This window comes from Palaemon carinicauda, chromosome 19 (genome assembly GCF_036898095.1).
Source record: "Palaemon carinicauda isolate YSFRI2023 chromosome 19, ASM3689809v2, whole genome shotgun sequence".
NCBI classification, from domain to species: domain Eukaryota; kingdom Metazoa; phylum Arthropoda; class Malacostraca; order Decapoda; family Palaemonidae; genus Palaemon; species Palaemon carinicauda.
In genome coordinates, this window is record NC_090743.1 from 119693075 (window position 1) to 119707027 (window position 13953).

The following is a 13953-nucleotide window of genomic DNA, read 5'->3' on the forward strand; positions in this document are numbered from 1 at the left end:
TTTTTGTATTTTTAGCAATATTGTATTATAAACAAGCCCCTTTTCTCTTCTACAGATCCTACAAAAATTTGGGCAAAGCAGACAAGACCACAGACGACGTATTCGACGAATTCGAGGCCAATTTCTCGAAGCAACAACAGAACGCCAACGATTGCACAAGGAAGTCGCCAACTACCTCAGATGCTGTAGAGGTGAGGGGGGGAGGGGAGAAGGGTAGGAGGAGGGGAGAAGGAATAGGAGGAGGGGACAAGGATGAGAGGAGGGGAGAAGGAAAGGAGGAGGGGAGAAGGATGGGAGGAGGGAGAAGGAAAGGAGGAGGGGAGAAGTAAAGGAAAAGGAGATAAGGAAAGGAGGATGGAGAAGGATAGGAGGAGGAGATAAGGATAGGAGGAGGGAAGAAGGAATGGAGTAGGAGATAAGGATAGGAGGAGGGGAGAAGGAAAGGAGGAGGGTAATAGGATAGGAGGAGGGGAGAAGGAAAGGAGGAATGAGAGAAGGATAGGAGGAGAGGAGAAAGGATAGGAGGAGGGGAGAAGGAAAGGAGTAGGAGATAAGGATAGGAAGAGGGAAGAAGGAATGGAGTAGGAGATAAGGATAGGAAGAGGGGAGAAGGAGAGGAGGAGGACATAAGGATAGGAGGAGGGGAGAAGGAAAGGAGTTGGAGAAAAGGATAGGAAGAGGGGAAAAGGAAGATAAGGATGAGAAACAGTTAGTTTCCCTTGGTCGCTGCAACCTCACCCTCCCTGTGAGCTAAGGATAGGGGGGTGTGTTTGGGGGAGCCTATTGGCCTATCTGCTGAGTACTCAGCAGCCATTGCCAGGCCCTCCTTGGTCTTAGCTTAGGTGGGGAGGTGACTTGGGCACTGATCATATATAATATGGTCAGTCTCTAGGGCATTGTCCTGCTTGCTAGGGCTATGTCACTGTCCCCTGCCTCTGACATTCATGAGTGGCCTTAAAACCTTTACAAGGAGGATGATGAAGTTTAGGGAAGAGAAGGAGGAAGAAGAAGGGAAGAAGAAAGAAGAGAAGGAAAAGGAGGAGGGAGTATTTTTTTTTTTTCTTTCCTTTTCTATCTCCAAGTTTTCCCTTATTGGTTTTACGATGTCTATTGATTATTTTAATAGTTTTTCTTTTTATATTGTTTATTTGTGTTAATCATTTTATTGGTTTGAGGTAATATATATATATATATATATATACACAGTATATGGTTTATATATTATTTTTTTATTTGTAGTCTTTTACTACGTTATCAATTCTTACAAAATTCATATTTTTTTTGTTTATATTTTTTGTATTTTATTTCATGGGTAGTTTGGTGTTTGTAGATAAATTTTGAACGTGTGTTTTTATTATTCTCATTTTTTCCTCTTACATTACCCACTATATTTCTAGTTTTTTATATATATATGTATATATATATATATATATTTATTTAGCCCAATTATTGCTTTTCTAGAGGTACCAATTTATTTACTCATATATTTTTAAAGCATAAAACTGAAAATGAAAAGGAAGTTTAAATAATTACAAAATTCGTTAAAAGATTCAGTTGTAATGTTTCAAATTCCATACAATGATCATAAACTATTTTTGTAACCTCTAAGATACATAAAGTTGATACATCATTCTGAATTATGTACAAAATCACTCCAAGAGTAAGGTTACTTTTAGGTAAGATTTGACTAACTGTAACTTTTTTGAAATTCGGAATTCATTGTGTATTACTTTTTGTAATATGCTGCAAAATGAAAGATCTATTTTTAATGTTATATATTAATTACCCATTACTTTCTTTGTTATTTATTTCCTTATTCCTTTCCTCACTGGGCTATTTTTTACATTTGGAGCCCCCGAGCTTATAGCATCCTGCTTTTCCAACTAGGGTTGTAGCTTAACAAGTAATAATAATAATAATAATAATAATAATAATAATAATAATAATAATAATAATAATAATAATAATGATGATGATGATGATGATGAGTTTACATTTAAAAAGATGAATTGAAAACTTTTGTTACCCCAGTTACTTTTTTTCCAAATTTCATTATTATTATTACTATTATATTATTATTATTATTATTATTATTATAGTTAGAGTTCTCTTGCTTGAGGGTACACTTGGGCACACTTCAATCTTATTTCTCTTCCTCTTGTTTTGTTTAATTTTTTTATAGTGTATATGAGAAATATTTATTGTAATGATGTTACTGTTCTTGAAATATTTTATTTTTCCTTGTTCCCTTTCCCTCACTGGGCTATTTTCCCTGTTGGAGCCCTTGGGCTTATAGCATCCTGCTTTTCCAACTAGGGTCGTAGCTTAGCAAGTAATAATAATAATAATAATAATAACCTGCAACCCTAGTTGGAAAAGCAGGATGCTATAAACCCAAGAGCTCGAACAGGGAAAAGATAACCCAATGAGGAAAGGAAATAAAGAAATAAATAACTATAACTGAAGTAATGAACAATTAAAATAAAATATTTCAAGAACAGTAACACCTTTTTAAATAAATCTTATATAAATAGACTATAAACACTTCAAAAAGACTAGAGGAAGAGATATTAGGCTCGGCCCACTCCTTTTATCCGGGGTTTGAAATTTAAAGTCATAGCATTGTTATAGTCAATTCTTTTTAGCGAGGCAGATTTGCACCGACTCGCAGGCGTGCCCTTTTAGCTTGGAAAAGTTTCCTGCTCGCTGATTGGGTTGGACAAGATAATTCTAAACCAATCAGATAGCAGGAAACGTTTCCGAGCTAAAAGGCCATCTCTGCGAGTCAGTGCAAATGCGCCTCATTAAAAAAAAAAAAAAGTATAGTTGAGGAAATGACAACTGAGAAAGATAGAAATAGCTGACATACCTTAATCATGAGTATTGTGGTTGTTGGCAACTCCATCTCCGCACGGCATCAGTCTTCTCTGATGTTCATTTACGTTGAAGTTTTATGGCTCTTAAAAATGTTGCCAGTTGTTGTTCTACAGATATATTACAATTTATATATACTCTCTCTCTCTCTCTCTCTCTCTCTCTCTCTCTCTTCTCTCAACTACCAGGAACATTAATATTTTTTTGCGTCAGAAAAGGCAGGTGTGTCATTCTGTCCATCCTCGTTCGGGAATCGAGCCTTGGTCCTCTTACTTTGTTGATATAGATTTAACTTGGTTGTAATAAAATACTCATATAAATATATTCAAACACACTTAATGCATACGCAGTCACACACGCGCTCGCACACACACACACACACACACACACACATATATATATGAATATATATATATGTATGTATGTTTGTGTGTGTGTGTGCGCGCGCCCGTGCGTTTGATTAATAGTTATTGACTTGCATACTGCATATTTTATATATGCATGTCTGTATTTATGTATTTATTCACTACACAATTCCTAATCACAACAATATATAAATGAAAAAAAATAATACTACGCCTTAAACATTACCTCATACATACATCACTCTTATATTTAATAAAAAAAAACTAGTATGGAAGATTTATCTTTATCACTGACAAAATTGCAAAAAAAAAAAAAAAAAAAAAAAGAAAATTGTCTTTTCGAACGCGACGAGTCTTATATCAAATATTGTTTTGACTCAAAGGAAACTCGAGGTTCGGATCAATATCCCACAATGCAGTTGGTTCAGGGTTCGTTGTTGTTTTGCTTGTTCATTTTCCTCTTCCTTTATTCTTATTTGTTTTGCTTATGTTCTAGGTTCGTTTATTACCTCTTGTTTTAATTTGTTGTTCGTATTTATATTTTTTTTTATTGATTATATATATATATACATATATATATATATATATATATTTATATATATATGTATGTAAATATATATATATGTATGTATATATATACATATATATATATATATATATGTATATATATATATATATATACATACATATATATATATATATATATGTATGTATATATACATATATATATATATATATGTATATATATATGTATATATATATATAATATGTATATATATATATATATATATATTTGATGTTGATAATGAAATGTAAACTTTGTTATCAATAGATGTTTGGGATATTATTATTATTATTATTATTACTTACTTACTTACTTACTAAGCCACAACCCTAGATGGAAAAGCAGGATGCTATAAGCCCAAGGACTCCAACAGGGAAAAATAGCCCATTGAAAAAAGGAAATAAGGAAATAAACTATATGAGAAGTAATTATAATAGCAATAATCCCCAAATAATTTCTTTCAAGGCAACACAATATCCATGACGACTTTCATTATTATACAAACTTCCACTCCACCCACAATTCCAGCCTTGTACAGTTGCCTACATTAATTCCGGTACACTGACGTCTGCTTAGCTTCCCATGAAGTGTACCAGAATTAATGAAGCCAACTGTACATAATCTAATACATACCAACGATGTAAGTCATGAAAATTTACTTACCTATATTCTTTCCCCAGCGCTACACGGCGCCAGCAAGAGCCTCTTCGAGACTCTCGGTGATGTGTACGAGCCGGAATGGGTGGGCCACGAGCTCCTCTTACGCGCAGTCGCAGAACTCCGACATGCTCTGGACAGACTTCTGTCACAAAGTGCAGGACCAGACCTCTCGCCCCCACTCACTGCTTACCAGTCACAGTTTCCGGAAATCAGGGTGAGTTTTTCTTTCTTCTTTTTGGGGGGAGGGGGTTAGGGAGCAGAGTGTTTGTTGTGTTACAGAGTAATATACACACAAACACAGCCATTCCAACACCTAAAAAAATAACAAACACCTCACACGTCTTGAACTGTCGACCTAACTACCCATGACTTCTCTCGCTGCTGGGAGGAAGGGCGATAGGTGGCTGGTACAACACACAACCAAACGCTTCTGGAGTCTAGTGATGGCAGGCGGGGCAGCCGGTCGGGACTACTGTCTACCCCAAAGCCAAAGCAAAGTCCTTCAGAAAAAAAGAAGGCAACCGTGTTACCCCATACCAATGGGAAAAAAAGCACGCTAGAGAAGAAGAAGTGCTTTTCCAGGGTGTTGATCGAGGTGGACTAACAATTGTGGGGTTTAGGGTAGAGAGACAGACTTGGGTCACCAGTCATAGTTTCCAGAAATCAGGGTAAATTTTTCCTTGGGGTTTTTCCCTATTTTTTGAAGGGGGAGTAGGGGAGGAGGTTGACTTGGGAGTAGAGTAGACTTTTTTTTTTCCAGGATGTAGAACTAGATGGTCTAACAATTGTTATGGATTTAGGTTAGAGAGGCAGTCTGTCTAGGATGTGTCTGTGAAGGAAAGAGTTTTTAAGATAATTTTATAATTACCTCCGCCAACAAAGTTGGAAAGGGGTTATGTTTTCGCCGCTGTTTGTGTGTGGGTGTGCTTGCTTGTGAACAACTTCATGACCATAATTTTAATTGTATATTAATGAAACTTGCAGGGATTGACTATTATGTAAAAAACTGGAAATGATTGAACTTGGAAGGTCAGGTCAAAGGTCAAGGTCACAGTCAAGCAAAATGCCCAATTCACGTAATCAGTTGGAGGTTTGGATATTCTTGTCACAGAGACTTCAGACTTAGTCCACATTTGAGTGTATGGAAATCCACGCCAATTGATACATGCTAAGGTCAAAGTCGAGAAATAAGCTGCAACAGCGGAGGTCTGCACTCTACTGAGTGCCCCTCTAGTATTAACTGGAAGGATGGGGCTGTAGGATAAAGAAGAATCTATAAATTATAACTTCAGAAGGAATTAGCAATTAAAGTAAATAAGAGTCTTTAAATTATATCTTTGCAAAGGATTAGTTTTGGGCTAAGAGTCTGCAATTATAACTCTGGGGTCAAGATGCTTGCAATATAAGATTTGATTGCAGGGAAAATCTTTGCTTTTTATAATTTTTTTTTTTCAATATTGTTGTCGTTGGCTATAGGTAATTTATAGAGTGGTTTTCACAATTATTTTCCTGTAGGGATCTAAAGGGAATGTAAATGACCAGTACGTTAGATTTGAATGATTGACTCTCATGCAAAAGGATATCATGCAGCATGCAAAGTAATCCTCTTATGTGCTACTCATAACAAGATTTTAAAGAATTCAAATATTGCAAAAGATTTTCAGTTTTAGAGAGAATGACCTCGGAAATTTTCTACTATTAAGATTTTTAACATTCTGTTGAAAGAATATTCTAGAAAAAAATATGAATAATTTTGTATCACGACTTTGAAAACATGCAGACAGAATATTTCGAATAGAAGTTTGACAACTTCGAATCCTTTCAATTTTGGTTTTTAGAGTTGAGATGGCTTTTACTGAATCCAAACAGCAACAGAGGAAGACTGTTTGTACAGGGGACGGAGCTATCATAACCTTATTCTTAGATTAGGCATGCAAGAGGTGACTTTTTGAAGTTGGACGGTATAAATAATCATTAGAGGCTTTGGCCACATGTGGCTGGTTTGCTGATGCTGTTGCCCTGTGCCAAAGGAGCTTTTAAGCAGTTGTCTGGCCTGTATTATTTGAGAGAGAGAGAGAGAGAGAGAGAGAGAGAGAGAGAGAGAGAGAGAGAGAGAGAGAGAGAGAGAGAGAGAGAGAGAGTGAGTGTGTGTTTTATTTCTGCTAGGATATTTGTGAATGACAAATTTTGAAAACAGTATTCAAGTCTGGGCTGAAAGATTTCATACATAAAGGAGGCGTTCACTTGTTATCTATGAACATGGAAATAATTTTAAAAGAGACAATTTATATACAAAAACCTGGTGAAGTTTAATAGATCTAATTTTGGATATAAAGTACAGTAGACATTAAATGAACCCAAAAATTATTTTATCAATTTAAAGATGCTTTACTTAAATTAATGTGCCAGATTTATATAGGAAAATGCTTTACTTAAATTAATGTGCCAGATTTATATAGGCAAGTTATTATTCTCTATGATTTTCCTTTTGAGATTTCTATAAGTATTGATTTGACCTCAATCCTGCTGTTTGTTTTGATGATATTAGATATATTGACTGGCTGACCAGGGTTATGAAGGTATATCAGAATGAAGGAAAAGTTTGAGTGGGTGAGAGTGATAGTTGTTCCGTTTTACAGTATTAATGAAATGTATTACAGGTACTGTATTGATTTCTATGGCCTTCCTTTATTCTAAATCATGCACTTTTATCTTGAAATATCTTCTTTTCTTCTAAGTGTTTCGTTCCTCATCTTGAGACTTGGTGGTATTTCCGTACCCTCTTTTCCATCGGGATCTATTGCTAACAATTAAAGAGTTTGAGTGAAGCACTGTATGCCAGTTTTTCATATAGGCAAGTTGATAAAATACCGGTGTTTTTTGTGTTTTTGCATAGACAATTTATTTTAGCAAATGTAATTCAGTAATACTTCTGGAGTTTATATGTTAAGAAGATAGTTGCTTGGACAGTATTACACCACATGATTTGTTTTACATATTTTGATTTTTATGTCCCCTCCTAACTTACATAGTAATGAATTATCCTTTTGTCCGTATGTCCGTCTGTCCTTTGGATTTAAAATTTCTAAAGAATTTATGCAAGGAATCCAAAGGTCAGGGTCAAAGTCCTACTAAGAGGGCAAAGGTCAATCAGTTTTGAACTATGTAAGATGAAAACTTCATTTGCACACTACTTCAATGAAGATATATAGATCGAAAGGTCAAAGGTATGGTAGGAAATTGTCCTGAGTGCAAATGTTGCATTTCACAAACATATATCCTCAGATGTTAAATATATTGAACAAACCTTTGCACTAAGACTCTTAATGAATGATAGCTATTATGTATGCCAGTTATTAATACTGTTATTCCCCTTTTCAGAAAAAGATTGACAAGAGAGGCCGCAAATTGGTAGATTATGATAGTCAGCGACATCAGCTTGAAAATCTACAGAGAGCCACTCGTCGGGACGAATACAAGATCGCCCGAGCACAAGATACGTTGGAAACCGCTCGAGTCACATATGAAGCACTCAATAAGGTATGGGAGTTCTCTCTTTGCAGGCAGAGACAACCTGATTTTATCAGATCTTTGTGGCACAGTACAGTATTTTAAGTCTTTAGGGAGCTGTAAGACTAAAATAATCTGGGTTCGCGATTGCGACGCTGGAGAAGATCGTGATCGCACTATGATATGGTTTTAAAGTTGCCATAAGTCTTTGATGTAATTAGGCTTTACAATTGAGACATAGGATGAGATCATTGCACAATGACTAGGTCTAAGAGGTGCCATAAGAATAAAGTAATTAGGCCTCATGAGTTATGTCATAGAATATCTTCATTTCACAATGATTAGACCTTAAAGATACCTAAGACTTTTTCAAGTAATTAAATCTCATGGTTGTGTCATAGAACGAGATCTTCATCACACAATTATTAGATCTTAAAGGTACCTAAGACATTCAAGTAATTAGGCTTCATGAGTTGTGTCATAGAACGAAATCTTCGTCGCAAAAAGATTAGATCTTGATGGTATTTAGACTTTCAAGTAATTAGGCATCATGATCGTGTCATACAGTAAAACGAGATCTTCGTAGCACAATGATTACGTTTGAAACGTGCCATGAGACTTCAATGTTTGGGTAAACACCTGCATCAAAATAAGACAGTTGAAAGGAGTCCTTAAACAGATTTATCAAAAACAGTTCTAGGTATTTAATAATATTGGTAAAAAAGTTTGAGTCAGTTCATGTTAGGCATTAGAGGTAAGCATTATTAATAATCTTGGGACTGTAAGGGTCCAATATAGGTAGAATTACTTCTGGTGTCCACTGCTCTGATTTATTTTGGCTTGTCAGTAAAAAATTAGGGTGCAAGAACATTGTATTTACTGTTCTTTTAATACACAACTAGATAACAAAGATATTCTAGATTTATTGAATATTAAACATTTCTGCCATGAATTTTATTAGGTTTTTTCTAATTTTTTTTTCTAGGAATTGTACGATGAACTCCCAAGCCTCTATGATCAGCGAATCCCCAATGTTTCCAACCACGTACAGTCTCTCTTTGCAGCCGAAGCTACGTTCATGGCCGAGTCCAGCAAGGTACAGTGCTTTAAATTATAACCGAGGCTTTATGTAATCATAAGGAAATCCTTTATACTTATCTCCTTTGCCAGAGAAGTTATTCCTTCTCTTTAACTTAAGTAAAATCCATGCAGCTTGATCTATTTGTATTATTATTATTATTATTATTATTATTATTATTATTATTATTATTACTTGCTAAGCTACAACCCTAGTTGGAAAAGCAGGATGCTAGAAGTCAAGGGGCTCCAACAGGGAAAATAGCCCTGGTTGACAATATTGACAATGTCAGTTCCAGGTCATTTAGTGAGGAAACCAGGCTAGTTTTTTTTTATAATTTTAACTTGTCTCCCATGTGGCAAATTGTTTTAAATTATGAAAATGTAATAGAGGAAAACAATAGCTTTGCATAATTTGGCAGTACTGCATATGGAGAGTGGGGTCTTGTAAACAAATACCCACATTAGATATTATAGTTAAAATTCTGAGCCACATTTCTCCAAAATATCAATTCCCAAAATATTTTTGAACTGTATCTCAATCTCAGACCTATAAAACCAATTTTGCATTAATGTTTATTTAGCTGTGAGTTGATTTTAATCTCGAGGAGGGTATGCAAACCATAGGTGTTTAATGGGATTTTTTTTTTTTTTTTTTACTGTTCATGAGATGGCCTTAACCCTTTTACCCCCAAGGCTATTTAGAACTTTCCAACCCTTAACCCCCAGGCATTTTTTTTTTTTCAAGCATATTTTGCAATACATTTTTTTTAAATTGCTCTAACAGCCTTAGTTTTCGTCATAGAGAGGTCAGGTTGGTCTCATTATTTTGGAAAATGCCTGAAGTTTCTCATAAAGTTATCAAAAATATGCAAAAAAACTGTTAAAAAACACTTTTCTCCTAGGACGTACCGGTACGTCCATGGAGGTAAAGGGATGAATTTTGTGAAACGTACCAGTACGTCCATTGGGGGTAGAAGGGTTAAGAGTGTGATCTAAAAACCAGTAGTATGATGTATATATATTGCAGTATTACTTTATCAAATTGTCTTATTTCAGGTCGCCAAGGAGCTTGAAGCCATCACCGACAAGTTGTCGAAGGAATGTGCGAAGGGAACTTACAAGTCAAAACAGAGAGCCGCCCCTCGTCCTTTGTCCGTAGTAGAAGTTAATAAGCCCAACTCTCCATCCATGTATGTAACAGGTGTCAGAGGTGCAGCGTTCGGCATTTCGTGACGTAGCTCACTAACTTTTTGTATTTCTGTGATTTTCACATAATCAGGAAGAGGGAGAGTTGCAAATCTTAGTTTTTTTTTTATCTAAAGGTTGCTTCAAATCTGATGTACATTTTGATAAAAAAATTAGGTCAAGGAATCAATAGATGCACTTATCTTAAACTTTTTTTTAATAATTAGGAGCTTTTATTCTGAAAGCAATCCCATATGCTTTTCATAGCGTAAACTCTTCCCACTTTCACATCTGTGAATGTTAATCAAAGAACGTTAGCGTAAAGTAATACAAATGAAGACTAGATACAGTATTTAGATTCAATGTGTTTTAATCGTATCGTTGACATTAACAATTATTTGTGTGTGTAATTCGTAGAGATGGTTGTCCGAGTTGAATACTGTAATTTCACCAGAAAGATATATTTTGAAAGTTTTGTTTATGTTGTTATAACTACTTACCAACAATTGAATTGTCAACCGATTCTTAAATGTACATGATAGATGACACATCATGTTTTTCCTGTTACCAGGATACATTTTTTTTATATTTATTTGTACTGGGTTTCATTCCTTCACTTGACGTTTTACAGATGCTGGAAATTGATTTTTTAATAAACACGTTAGGACATCAAAAAACGCCTATTCAATAGTATAATACAAATAATGCTGACTACAAGAAATTTAAGGTTTTCTTTTTGCATATAATGTAGATGAAATATTTGTTGAACTTAATAAATTGGCTAATTTCAGTTGCCTTGCCAATAATTGTTGGCGTTTTATTGAAAAAAATTAGCAGAATTATCATGTCCATTTGTTGGCAGGGTACCTTTTAAAAGGAATTGCATTTATTCCAAGTGACAAATTTTTGTCATTTGTCAAATGTGGCATAGCTAGCACGATAAATTTAGGGATGATGATTTACAAATGTCAGATGATATACTGTACGTTGGAGTAGCTGATGATTTTACAGTTATTTTTTAAAAGATTCTTTGGGATATAAAGAAGACTGAGTGGAGATATTTTATTTAATACTGTTGAAGTGCTGGTGTTTTTGGTTTGAAAGATCTGTTCTACTGCTTTTTTTTTTTAGGTTTTTGGATGTACTGTAGGTATTCTAGAAGATTTTGTAGGTTGGCATTCTATATATTATTCAGTGCTTTTATTATTGCATTTGATTATTACCTGATGTCACTCTGAATGGGCTTTTTTCTAGTATTTCTCAGCATTTCGGTTGATATATTTCATTTTGGTTGTGTGAGAATCCCTTGAAACTTACACCATGGCTAAATCTCCTATGTGTTGTGATACACTATACACTATTCGTATGTGGTTGCTTACTCAGCGGGAGGATTTTTGCATTCCATAAATGGTTTCGCATCATCATAGCCGAGTTTGTGTGGCATGTGTACTGTATAGCTGAAATATCTTTTATGAACTTTTGTTGTTCTTTCTGTCAACTGGGTGGTCTTTGTTTGTTTCTTTCCATAGTGCAGTATCAGAAATGAGCATGACCTAGAATATTGCTGCTTTGATACCCAAGGAGTAGTTGCGCAGAATTCCAGTTATAAACACAAGGAGGGTGTAGGGAAGATGCTTTAGTTTTGAGAGACCATAGACAATTTGTGGTGGTTAAAGAATGCGTGTGAGAAAAGTTGATGTTTTCTCATCCCTAAGAAATTGTCAGTCTGATGATTTGTGCCTACCTTCATGAATGCTATGCTAATGATGTCATGCTTATAATATTCGTTACATGCCCCTATGAGGGCTAGCTTTATCATTATTGTTACCGTTTGTTGGTCTGATATGCATAGAACCTCAAACTGATATGGAGAGATATATAACGAAAACTTCATCACGAAAGGATTTTTTAAAATTTGAACATCTCTCCTGCATGCATTGACTGCCTGCTCTTGACTCTAGTCCAAATAAAGAACTTCTGTTCATCTTACGGATACTTGCAAGGTTTTGACATCAATGGGGTTATTGCATATACAGCACTACTACTTTAGAGAGCTTGCTTTGGTATATTTATCTTGAAAATATGAGTCTTGTTTATTTATTTTGCTGAATACGCGTACCTGAAATTAGAATTATCACTAAATGCTTTGAATTTTGGAATTATATTTGTTTCCATGAATAGAAAACATCATCCTTTAATAGGACTATGACTTCAGCAAAGCTGAAACAGCCAATAAAATTCAGCAAGGTAGTTATAACATTCCACAGGTGGTGTTGGGGGAACTCCCGCTCACTTATCAATCTGCAAGACCAGCACTTTTAACTTTGGTTGCAGGTAGTATGAACATACTCTTACTGCCTCCCAAATATTTTGGATATTTTAACTCTATCTTTTTCTCCTTCCAGAATAAATGGACTAATGTAAAGACATGGACTATGGGTAAACCAAGTTAAAATATGTGGCAGGTGTTTTTCTAATCCTGCCGAGATCCCCATGATCTTTGTGCCTTTTGCAGGGACCATGACTGTTCGTATTCTTCCCCATGTGATGAATGCAAGTCATAGCCCTTTGTTTTGTGTGTTTCTCGGCCTCCTTTAAAGATGGATACTCCGGAGGAATTGGTGTGATGGGAGGAGACCTCGGCTCACGCATGGGACAATTCTCAGGGAAAGGGGAAGTATCACTTTCCCTTCCCTAGTGAAAGTAAAACTCCTCCACCTTTTCCTTGAGGGTTTCCATAGCTGTGCAGACTGACAACGACACCTAGACCTAAAGAAGTTGTGGCGTTTCTTGATCATCACTAGTGCTCTGTAAGCAGGAAAATGGCTGAAAGTGTTGCCTGATGCCAGGACTTCTGAGGCTTCCCCTGCTGTGACTATTCCATTTTCTCCAGCACTTGTGGAAGTACTGGAGGACATGGCACTTGCGGATGTGGTCTCATCTGCTGTTGAAGAGGTCCCTGTGTTCTCTTCCTCTGTGGAAGTGTCATCGTTGGTCCCTAATTCCTCATCTGTAAAGAAGGGGATCATTCGCTCCTCCACCTCTTTTTATTCTTCTTAATCCTCTACCTCATTTTCATCAGATTTTCAGACATTTCTGCTCCTAAGAAGAAAAAGAATTCTTTATTGGAGAAGTACCAATAACTGACCTAGCCAGGGAAGGTGTCTCAGTGCGTGGAACATAGTCCTGCGGCTGGTGCCGAGTCTCATACCAGACTGAGCACGTATACTGCATCAACTCTCCTGGACATTCAAGTTACTGTTTATCTTGTCCCCTCTCCCTAGATTTTTTTTGGTACTAAAGGCAGAGAGTTTGGCTCCTGGTGAGGTTCCATCTCATATGAGCAATTGGTCTCCTCCATTTTATAAGTTACCTCGGCATTGGTTGCTGCAGGATAGGTCACCTTATCATTGTTCTTGTTATGACTCTCTGGCCTCTAGAGAAGTTCCCAAGTGTTCATGTTGTAGGGAGCGTGATCACCTGACATCTGTTTTTCCCCCCATGTAGCCAGTCCACGAGTAGCCTGGCCAGTTCAGGAGGTTTGTTAGAGATAAGAAAGGAGGAAATGGACACTGAAATCAGCAGTCCCCTCCTTCAACTGCCATGAGTGGGGGATGCCGGCCAGGCCATGGGGCAAGGTGGCAGCTACTTAAAGGAGAGCAGAGGGTAGTAGAAGTCCTTCGGAATAGATAATGTCTACCTTCTAGGATCTTA

General features: G+C 36.1%; 1 protein-coding gene across 1 annotated transcript in view; it reads left to right on the plus strand.

Moving 5' to 3' along the window:
• LOC137659285 (myc box-dependent-interacting protein 1-like) overlaps positions 1 to 13953 on the plus strand; it is a 104748-nt gene that overhangs the window by 60822 nt on the left and 29973 nt on the right. The window contains 8 exon segments of the mRNA XM_068394312.1: positions 56 to 147; positions 150 to 191; positions 4485 to 4564; positions 4566 to 4628; positions 4631 to 4678; positions 7846 to 8004; positions 8960 to 9070; positions 10111 to 10244. Coding sequence (XP_068250413.1) covers positions 56 to 147; positions 150 to 191; positions 4485 to 4564; positions 4566 to 4628; positions 4631 to 4678; positions 7846 to 8004; positions 8960 to 9070; positions 10111 to 10244 — 729 coding nt within the window.